This window comes from Sprattus sprattus (genome assembly GCF_963457725.1).
Source record: "Sprattus sprattus genome assembly, chromosome: 9".
Taxonomy (NCBI): domain Eukaryota; kingdom Metazoa; phylum Chordata; class Actinopteri; order Clupeiformes; family Clupeidae; genus Sprattus; species Sprattus sprattus.
Window position 1 is genome coordinate 14,477,833 of NC_137928.1, and position 11,889 is coordinate 14,489,721.

The 11,889-nt window shown below is 43.0% G+C and overlaps 1 protein-coding gene across 1 annotated transcript; it reads left to right on the plus strand.

Annotated features, from left to right (window-relative positions):
• Positions 1-8,997: 8,997 nt before the first annotated feature.
• On the plus strand, positions 8,998-11,650 carry LOC308370308 (succinate receptor 1-like; the record flags this gene model as incomplete). The annotated part of the gene is made up of 2 exons (XM_080844966.1): positions 8,998-9,006; positions 10,706-11,650. 2 exons carry the CDS (start codon positions 8,998-9,000, stop codon positions 11,648-11,650), a joined length of 954 nt encoding a protein of 317 aa, XP_080701092.1.
• Between the last annotated feature and the right edge of the window lie 239 nt (positions 11,651-11,889).

Here is an 11,889-nt window from a genome sequence, read left to right on the forward strand (position 1 = left end):
GTCAACTACTTCACATGTGAACATACAAAGCAGTCGAAAGAACCTTTCCCACTCTCCCCACAGTGAAACATATAAAGTGCACAGGCACAACAGATAAACAACAGATAAACATTACTTAGAGCAGTATACTGTATACAGACAAGACATTACATAACTTAACATAACATATCACTAAATAGAACATACAGATAAACGTATTAGCAGTGCAAGTTAAAAGAGGTAAAAGTGATAAGAGATAAAAAGTGATAAGTGATAAAAAGTGATATCACATAAAAAGTGATAAGTGCAGAGACAGTTTGTTTCAGAGTCCTGAGTGATTTTTGGAGGGGGGGGATTTCAGCCTGTTGTCAGACTGTCGGATATGGCTGGGGGGAGTGAGTGGAGAGAATTTAGCTTCCTGACAGCTTGGTGGATGAAGCTTGTGACAGAGCGCAGGGCTACTGTCACTTAAAGCGGTGGTTTCCCCGCAGATCTGAGTCACTGTGTCTATAATGCGTTCGGATGGACATTAATATGAACATTGGAATATGTGATACTGTTGTGTGATATATTTGATGATGTGAAGAATATAATGGGCTGGGGTTTATGTGCATTGATCGGTGGCCCAAACTGTTTAATTGGAATGTGGGAAGCAAACGGGGATGCAGGGCTGATAAGGATTACCTGTGATTATTTCGTGTTTTGCGAGAGACGTGCTCATCGGGGCAGGGGGGGTTCATAGTTATCAAACGTGCTCTTTTTTATTAAGTGTTTCATTGTAGAATTGTTAATAGAACCTGCATGTACGTATGTGATGTTTCATGTCAGTTTGCGTGGAAGATAAGAATACCGTGCGAAACTGTTAATTGTTTAATGCGTGTCAGTGGTAACGGCCAGCTGGTTTAAATACGGGCCGCATAGTTCAGTTGAGGGAGGTTGCTGACGAGAGCAGACCGAAGTTGAGGGTTGAAGAAACCAGGTGCATAGTTTAGTGGGCATTGTCCCGGTGTGTTAGGTTGCTGACGTGAGCAGACCTAAAGTGATGGTTGTTTGAAACCAGGTGCTAGTGCATAGCTAAGTGGGCATTGTCCCGGTGTGTGTTTCATGTTACATTCAGTGTTTGTTTGTTTGTTTGTTTGGTTTGTCTGTTAAACATGCAGGTAGAAAAGAAATAGAAAATTAAAAAACCCTTTTTGGAATACTGTTGTGCCGTCATCCATCCCTTAAGTCTGACCAAACCAACCGCTCGGGCACACTATTTCACAAAGCTATTGCTGAGTCTGGTGGTGCGGCAACGGAGGGTCCTATACCTTCTTCCAGAGGGTAGGAGGCTGAAAAGGCTGTGTGCGGGGTGGCTGGTGTCCCTCGCAATCGAGGTGGCTTTCCGGGTGAGGCGGGTGGTGTATATGTTTTGCAAGGAAGGGAGTGGGGCACCAATGATCCTAGCAGCTGTGTTCACCACGCGTTGCAGTGCTTTTCGGCTGTGTTCAGTGCAGCTACTGCCCCACACAGTGATGCAGCTTCACAGGATGCTTTCAATGGTGCCCCTGTAGAATGTGTTCAGGATGGGAGTGGGAGCTTTTGCTTTCTTGAGCTTGCGGAGGAAGTAGAGGCGCCGCTGGGCTTTCTTCGCCAGTGATGCAGAGTTGGTTGCCCAGGAGAGGTCCTCACTGATGTGCACCCCCAGGAATTTGGTGCTGCTCACTCGCTCCACAGCAGCACCATCGATGGTCAGTGGTGGGTGTTCAGTGTGTCTTCTCCTGAAGTCAACCACAATCTCCTTTGTTTTGCTGACATTCAGCAGGAGGTTGTTGTCTCTGCACCACGTGGTCAAGAGGTTGACCTCCTTCCTGTAGTAGGTCTCATCGTTCTTGGTGATGAGACCCACCAGAGTAGTGTCGTCAGCAAACTTTACCATGTGATTTGTGCTGTAGGTAGGTGTGCAGTCGTGAGTCAGCAGGGAGTTTTCTGTGGGCTTGTGTTGTTGGTTGCTTCAAACCTTGCAAAGAAGCTGTTGAGGTCGTTGAGCAGAGAGATGTTGTCGTCGCAGGTCTGTGATGCAGGCTTGTAATCCGTGATGGTCTGGATGCCCTGCCACAGGCTACGCATGTCTCTGCTGTCCTTGAAGTGACTTGTAATCTTTTTTGTGAAGTCCTGTTTTGCTGTTTTGATGCCACGGGACAGGCTGGCTCTCGCTGTTCTTAGGCCAAACCTATCCCCGGCTCTGAAGGCTTTGTCCCTGGCCCTCAGCAGCTGATGGACAGCTCCTGTCAGCCATGGCTTCTTGTTAGCCCGAGTGATGATGGTCTTTGTGTGGGTCACATCATCTGTGCATTTGCGGATGTAAGAGCAAACAGTGTCTGTGAGCTCCTCATTGTCAATGAGGTTGTTGTGTGTGGCTGCTTGCTTGAACATGTCCCAGTCTGTTGTCGCAAGACAGTCTTGAAGAGCACTCATTGATCCCTCCGGCCACACTGAAATCTCTTTCCGAACCGGTTTTTCCACTCTCACTCTGGGCTAGCCTGGCTCGGATACCTCCGCGCTTGCCCCTCTTCTGCACTCTCGCACACCGCTTCCGACGTCTCCTGATCGGGGTTGTAGTCCGGTGTGGGTCCGGTGTAGTCAGGTGTGGGTCCGGTGTAGTCCAGGGCTGGCGAAGTAGTCCGAGCTCCTTGATTGTTTTCTCCGTTGTAGTGTCCAACATGTTGTTATTGTTGCTCTTACCGATTTTTAGCAGAGCCTGTTGACGCACTTGTAATCCAACGCAACGAACACGACAAACTTTCGGACAAACGCTTATTAAATAAACAAAACACCGCATTTTCGGGAGCGTGGGTGGTCGCTGCGTCTACACGCGCAGCCATCTTGGATAGCCCCTCCAAAGAGCCCAGTGTGCTCTGATTGGCCAGCCAAGCGGGCAAAAAGGATTGTGTTACAAGCTTGCCTCATCTTGTAGCAAAGGAAAAGGGCTCGCATTCCAACAATCCATCTGCCAAACTTCATTCTACCACCTAAGAAACATCTCAAGGCTGAGACCCTCTCTTCCCAAACATGCTGCAGAAAAGCTGGTACACGCATTCATCAGCTCCCGTCTGGACTACTGCAACTCTCTGCTGGCTGGTCTTCCAGCAAAAACCATCCAGAGGCTGCAGTATGTTCAAAACAGTGCTGCCCGGGTTCTCACCAAGACAAGGAGATCCGAACACATCACCCCAGTCCTCCACTCCCTCCACTGGCTTCCAATCAACCAGAGAATAAACTTCAAAGTCCTACTTCTTGTTCACAAGGCCATAAACACCACCGGTCCGGCCTATCTCCAGGATCTCCTCACCCCTCATCTCACACCAAGGACTCTTAGGTCTGGACAAGCAAACCTTCTGGCAGTTCCCCGGACAAATATGTCCAGAATGGGAGATCGTGCCTTCTCCTCGCTGGGGCCACGACTCTGGAACAAGCTCCCGGAGAACATTAGGGCTTTGGACTCCATCACTTCTTTTAAATCCCACCTCAAAACCCATCTTTTTATATCTGCCTTCTCCTAAAGTCCTGGTTTCTGTTTTTCTTTTATTTCTTTTCTGTATTGTTTTGAATGCACTGTTTTAAATTGCTATTGTGACCCTGTTAAGCACCTTGAGACATCATTGTATGTGAAAGTGTGCTATACAAATAAAATGCATCATTATTATTATTATTATAACAAGGCATTTCAGGCAGCTGAAAAAAAGTGGTTTCTGAGGGAGAGATGTTCTCCTTCAGGTGTGTACGTTGGGCTTTGTAACTTTGCAGACCGTTTACGTGCATACAAACTTATATAACACACCAAAGAAAAGGGAAAAACTATGAAGGCATAAAAGGTTCTGTTTAATGTCCAGTGAACAGAGATCCCAGTGTGCATTTAATAGAGGTGGCCAGGTGCTGGTTGCCCACAGGACCATATGAGGTCAAAATTAATAGGTAAAAACAATAGGTAGTAGGTAGTAGGAACGTAGGTAGTAGGTAGGTAGTAGGAACAGAGTTAAAGGAAAACCCTAAGTGTTTGCCTCTACACACATTGTTCACTCTTAACAAAAGGCCAATACTCTTCTGCAGTACTTCATAAACCTGTTTCGGGACCTCATCATTCCCTCCTCTGCAAACCTGACTGAACTGGCCAGTAGCGCTCTTGATCAGCTCAGATGGGCTTGAAGCAGGACAGACAAAGGACACGCAGGACAAGAGGGCTCCAGGGTGAGGAAATACAGTGATTCTCTTCCAAGTAACTAAGCAAAAGAAAATAAAACTGAACAAGTGTAACATAATTGCCAATAATATAATGAAAAACTGTTTTTTTATCTCACTCAAAGACAGACTTACAGTGTTTTTTTATTTTTTATCAAATGTTTTTAAATCATCTGAAAATAAAACATGAATATAACAAGAGCATTAGTAAACTTGGGTCAATTAAATATGTTTACTTTTAAGTATATTTTAAATAATACATTAGAAGTGCCTTACAGTACTGTATATATGTGGGGTACAGAGTCCCTAAAGTCCTGTTAGGTAATATAAAGGTATGAACTTTTGGAAACAATAGTGCAAACAATAACATCTTGATAGATAACTGATTCATCTTGATACAAGATTTTAACTTCTTCCTTTGAGAAAACTCACTTGTGCGCACAAGATCAAACAATTTTTAAAAAATCACCTTTTGTGACTTTAGGGGCTCTATATTGGGAAAATGTATTTCGAGTATTTTTAATTTCCCATTCCTATCAATCACCACCAGGTGGTGACAATGCCTCCTTACTTAAATAATGCCCTCTAAGCATCCGCCGTGCACGAAGACAGCTTTCTTTTGTTACAATACCGACAGTGGCGTAACTATAGGGAGTGCAGGGAGTGCAGCTGCACTAGGGCCCGTGGCGAAAGGGGGCCCATTCCCGATCTCATCGCAGAAGTGTGACGACAATTTTCTAGTTGAAGAGCTGGCGGGCCCCCTGCTAAGCATGCAATGGTGAAATCTTTTTGCGATCCAGTCCCATTAATTCGCAAACATTTCTCAATTATGGTGTCAGTTATTCATAATTATGAGCTATCACCCGCCCAATAAACATTTTAACAATAGTCAGTCTTGACCACATCAAATAATTAATTTAGCCTAATTTGCCTTTTGCTGAATGAAACAAATCTCGTTTTTATTAAGTAATATTGCCATCAAAAAACAGCAAGGAACTCTGGGTAAAATTGTTGTCAAAGATTCACCCACACATGTTGCGATTGTTTCCCATCCTGTGTTGTGTTGCATTGCATATTGAGTAAGCTATAAGAAGGTTACCCCATGCCCTTTAAAAACAAAAGTGGCTGCAGGAAGCGACACAGACTAAAGAGCAGGAAGAAAGGGTGGCAAAGCTGCCAAAATAATCTTCATTCGGATTTGTGGCGGAGAGTGTGCAGGAGGACGCTACGTCTGACCCCCATACCAGCCCAACAGCAATGAGCCACCAGGGTAGGCTAATCACATAACGTTTACTGTCTGTTATAACACGGGTAGATGGAATTATAACACGGGTAGATGGAATCCACCATTCTGAGAGTGAGTTCCGGGGTGTGCCTTAATCAACGATATAGTAACTGTACGACCTGTTTTCATCTACCTGAGCGTTCCATTTCAGTGCGCACTCAAAAAAAAAATATCTAACCAAGATGGCGGCGTGTTGTGGCTAATGTAGTGGGGAATGTTTCATGTGAATTAAGCTATCTACACGACTTTGTATATGTCTAAATTGACTCGGTTAGTTGTTTCTGTGCTACACGAATGTTGCAGAGTATTGTAAGTCTTTACTGAAAGTCTCGAATATTATTTGTAGGTGACTGCAAACGCTTAGACCAAAAACTCATTGAAACACACGTAGCTTTTGTGCTAGGCTAACAGACGTGAAGTTCCCAATGCTATTTGTCTGTTGCATAGCAACAGCCACACAGAGGGGGACTATTTTCTCTTGGCTACTGAAATGCGATACACTATGTTTGGTGTCTACAACTTCAACAAAATCAGTTTGATCGTTGCAATACTGTGTTCATTGGTATTTTCATGAAAACATATTGTAGCAACCCTTAATGTGTACTGTACATCATAAGTACATTATCATGCACCTCGTCTGGATTAGCATGCGTTACGTAAGATAGTTTGACCACAAATCGGTTAAGGGGCCCGATGGTGAAGTTAGCACTCAGGCCTGTCAAGTCATTGTTATGCCACTGAATACCAGTCACTTATCGCAGTTTACATTGTACATTATTATTTGGTCAATAAAAGTCAGTTTAATTACACGTTCTTTCACACATACGAGACAGTTGAGGCACTCCAGTCCAGTGAAAGTGGGGCATATGATCTCATCTCTTTACTTGCAATGTTTATCACTTTGCGGTATCCTGTGAAATGCGTCACTTGCAAGTGGTTTTTATAAAGTTGCCGTCTAGATGATTACAGAGTAACCGATAAATGTAAGACTCTTCTGATCTGTATACTAATACAACTGCAAGCATTCTATGCTCCCACAACTTCGTAATCTATTCTGCAAAAACAAAGCATCATCCTCAGGTTCTTCACACGGATGCGCAAAAACAGGGTGGCATACGCAATACATGCAGTACATAGGGGCGCCACGCAAAGGGGGCCGCCAATAACGATGTTTGGCTAAAAAAAGAGTCCTAAATCTGAGGGGTGTCTGACCTCATTGTGCCTTTACTAGCTATCAAAACATATGTAGGCAGCTGAGTCAGAAAAAGATTGTACAACGTGGTTGTATCATTTGAACAAACTAACCACCGCGCACTGAAATATGTTATTTACTTTTTATTTCAAGCAAAATGCAGATGTCAGAGTAAGATGTAACACTTATTTCAAGCTATAGTTAAGTATTGAGTAAGTTAGGACTAGTCTCTAAGTTCGTAGGGAGCAGTAGTAGCTAAACAGTAAACAGTAAACAGCAAAATAATATTAGACACACCACAGTGCCGGCTTGTTTATAATAAGTAGAAAGAGCTCAGATGGGAGGACACGCAGGACAAACATGGCACTTGCTTGCCATTGATGAGGATATGATTCCGGCTTGAGGATGGAGAGGGCAGGAAGAAAAAAAGCAGGTGAAGAGAGCAGGTGCCTTTAGGTTGAAGCATCTAATACAAGTGTAGGCTAACCCAACAGATTTCATGTGAAAACATCACTATTATACTATAATATAACAGAATTATATTGCAGCTCGGAAGTGAGTTGCAGTTATGTGATTTCGCTAAGACTGTAAGGTAAGGTCCTGACGGGTAAGCTGTCTGTTTATTCTGCATATTCTATGCAACAGACCAGAAGCACACGACCCGGCGATGGAGAGAGAGAAGAAGGGATAGACAAGGTGTAAAGTTGGGTGTGTTATGAAGGGGAACAGTGTGGGGTCTACAATAGGTATGAAAGGTGTGAATGTCAGACAGGGAGGGTCTTGCTGACCATTTGTGTGTCAGTGAATGTGGCGTGAATGTGATACATTCTTATGGGGGAAGAATTCACATGAGTTGCAACTGTTTGGAAAGAATATGAAAAACACCAATATTTGAGCAGTCGGAGAGGAGCCCACTTGGACTGCGGGGGCTAACATTCGGCCATGCTCCTATCAGCCGACCCACTGCTACCAGTGGTTGAGACTGTCTTTCTTACTTCCTATTTCCTTTTCAGCCTTAGACATTAAAATGCGTACATTGAAAGGCCACAGGCTAGTAAGTTTCCATCTTGGCAAAAGGAGTTTTTTAAGAAAATGGAGTTATGAGGTACTTGTGGGTATCTTGTGTCTTTCCCCTGAATACAATACAAGTTGGACTTTTTATTTAACTGTAAAATACAGTAATTTTGCACCCTCAAATGACCTTCGGAGGTTGACTACTTGGGCCTTATGGGGAGACGTGTGTTTCTAATTGTGTGGTCATTTTTGTTATTTGTCTCTATACACTTGAAAAGGATATAGTGAATATTGTTAGTTGATAGTTGCTTAGCAGTTCTGTGTTTATGTTTGTAAATATTGATATTTAAATGTTGAGATTCATTCTTGATAAGCTGTTAAGCTCTTCCTGAGATGGCAGATTACTAAATGATACATGAAAACAATGAAACTATACGCTACTGGGAAGCGTCTTAGAGACAATGCCTTTCATTGGATACATGAAACAGGAAGTCTCCAGTAAAGTAAACAGCCAATCTTACTATTTATCACTTTATTCATTTGAAATGGTTTAACTTGTTGTGTAAGGTTGAAGAGTTTCAACACACTTCACAAGAAAATGACTCGTCACACGAAAAGGGTCATAACCCGCTACTTCTTCAAACGGGTTTCAAAGTGGACGCCTACACAACGTGTCTAGGCTGAGATAAGGCCTCTAAATGAAAGAGAAAGAACATCCGGCTGCTGCTCTTTCTTTCTCACGGAGCAGGCCCTCGCACCTAAGGTCACCCTTCTACTGTGTAGTCTTCTCGAGGCAGGCTCTATTTCTTACGACAGACTGCCCAAGATTTCTCGTTAGCCAACAATGCACTGCTAATCGAGAGTAAAGGGGGGTAAAAGATTAGCTCAATTCTTTCAAAGCAATATTAAAGTGGATTCAGTTGTGAAGTTAGTAAATAATGATTGGTCAGTGGTGAAAGGAATTAACACACAGTCTTTAAACAAATTGTGCATATTTTGCATCTCCTGCTGCCCTGTAATGTACAGTCTACCACTGAGGGACAATAAGGTGAAATCTCTATTTTGTGAGTGTTTGTATTTTTTTCCACATTGCATAACATATTCCAATTTATACTTGCTACAGATGAAGATGTTATGGTGCCATCCTATCATCATTATAGTTATAGGTGCTAACACGGTATCATTCTACTGGCCATTGTGTGTAAAGTCATGCTAGCAAAGCAACCTTGAATTTTATTATAATAAAATAATTTCATAGGCTAATAAAGAAACGTCCAACAATCTATTCCACCGAAAACAGCAGATCAAGATGAAGAAGGTGAAGGACGAAAAATACCCTACTAATGATCAGATTTGCTCAATGGACCAGAGGGCCCAATGTCATCTCATCAGACGACCTCTTTGACCTCTCTCTGACCTCCATTGTGTGTATTCACGGAGAGCCCCACGCATTGAGTTTTCACCTTAGCTCTGCATGTTATTCAGCTTCCAGGGCACCTCTGCGCTAATAAACCACTACCTCACCAAACGCTTGGGTTGGGTTTAAGTTCTCTAAATGTTATGCATTCATGGTTTATCAAGTTTATTTGGTCATTCAAGTGGGTTTGGTTTACGTAATATGCATCCAACCTGTTTATTCTGTTGTTATTATTTACAGTTGAACTTATCCACTTGGTTTAAACCTTACATTCAGTTTGGTTGATACTATTTAGGCTTACTGTTTATTGTAGGAATAAATGGTTCATTCATAATAATTTTATGGAGTCAAATTAGTCGTATTTTCTAAAATATTTACCACTTTAACGCATTCTTCTGTCCCATGAAGTTCAGACACGCATGAGCCTTCCAGTCTGATGTTATTCTGTCAACACTTTTGGCTGTATTGCAAAGGAACAATGCAATACAAGTGCAATATCCTGTCTTGCATACTATATCTGTGAATACATCTGTCAGCGGTGTCAAAACTTCTGTTTTGGATCAAATTACATCAGGGTGAACCCTGTTCATGCATGCTAGGAGTCACGTACCCTTTTGTGAGTATAGGCTACCCATACTGCACACGATAGGCACTATGTGGTACTTTATTAGGTAAGAGGTGTGAACAAATTCACTGTTGATTTCCCACATGGATCAGACCAGTGTGTGTTTAGGAAAATGCATGACTATTCATTTTAGATTGCTCGCGTATGTAAATCATTCTCATTCCAGTGACAGCTCACGAGCCAGCAGTGTTGTACTCTACCAAAACATTGCCAACACCCCCTCCAAACCACCTGCATCCTTTTCACTCATGAGTGTGTTTGCAGAAAACATAACCTCCCTGTGCAGCACCAACAACAAGCACGATGGTAAGGCCAGCTTCTCTGAGACTAAAGAAACGCTCAAAAAGCAATGTCATTCACATTTAAAGTCTTTCAGTCACTGTAACCTAGCTTGACTTTTTGGATGGTGAAATAGATTATAGATTATGGTTAGATGGATGGATAGTTATGATGGATTTTTCAGTTAATAGTATGGAGATTTGACAGACAGGCTGGCTATTTTATGCTGGGAGTATTTTATTCTGTTACAATGAACTATGCATATAACCAAGCTCTCAAGTGTAACAATGACTTCTATCTGGTATTCTAAGAAATGGTTTTCAATAAAAGCATAGTGTAAGCTTCTGGGTGTCAAAGCAGGTTTTTCTGGATATTTGAATGTGCACTGTTCTGACTATATATATTTTCATACAAAGATCTAAATCACATATTCGTCTATATTTAAACAGGGTATTAAATATGTTAATGTAATACAACAAAGATGACCTGGAGCAGTACTCATATTGTACATATTCAGATGTCTGTGAAAACAACCTGTTGTCATGTTGTGATTTACCTTGGGAGAAACTGTATAAAATATTATTGACCTAAAATTTGTCAAGATTAAGTTGAAAAGTCAAGTCAAATCAGCTTTATTTAAGAATTTACAAATACACGTTTAAACGTCCAGTTATACGTCTTTTTTTTCTGTGACAGGCAAATAATTGTACCGATATGGACAAAGTTCTCATGAAGTACTATCTCTGCCCTGCGTACGCCTTGGAGTTCACTCTGGGTTTCCTCGGCAACCTGGTGGTTGTTCTGGGTTACCCGCTGTGCCTGCAGAAATGGCAGAGCACCAATGTTTACCTGTACAACCTGGCCGTGTCTGACATCATCTGTGTGTCTGCTCTTCCCCGCCTCTCCTACCTGTACGCCAACAGCATGGAGGAGACGTCGCCGGTTAACTGTGTTCTCAACCGATACATCCTCTTCGTCAACATGTACTCCAGCGTCCTTTTCATGGCACTGGTCAGCCTGGACCGCTACCTGCTGCTCCGCCACCCGTCCCGCAACCACATCCTCCTGACTCCACGGGTGGCCGTCCTCGCCTCCGTCCTCACCTGGGTCTTTGTCAACATCGAGATGACCCCGCTGATCTACTACGCCCTCAAGGACAACGCCCGCACCAATGGCACCATGTGCCATGACTTCGCCAGCCTCTCCCAGACCTGGGGCTTCCTGGGCTACAGCTTGGGGCTCACGCTCGTGGGGTACATCCTGCCTCTGGTGGTGCTTTTCTGGTGCACACACAAGATGGCTCTGCTGCTGCAGACTCAGGGGGAGATCTTCAAGCACCGGGCGATGTCGTTGAAGAGGCCCCTGCGGATAGTGCAGGTAGCGGCGTACATGTTCCTGCTCCTCTTCCTGCCTTACCACATCCTGAGGAACATACGCATCCTCACACAACTGCTGGAAAATAAAACTTGCGTCACCGACCAAATTGAAGCGGTGTACATTGTGACGAGGCCAATGGCATACGCTCACAGTGTCATTAATCCTGTCTTCTACTTTATGATGACTGACTGTTTCCGTGAGCTGCTGCTGGCCAGGTTTCACCAGCTGAGAAGCAGAGTCACTGGCATCTGCACCAAAATATGATGAAAAGATAAGTCAACACCATTGTGTCATACTATAATACAAAGCTACAAAGCTATTTCCAGTGCTCAGCTAAAACTTCTGAAATATTACACAGTCCTCAGAATATGTAGCCCCAGCTATCGTTTTCGTTCAACTTTTCTCAACAAATGTGCTCATTGACACAAATACAATGCAATCATTTTTTTATATGGCTTAACAAAGTATTGTTTTGTAACTATGTATTGTTTCCATATGCATAT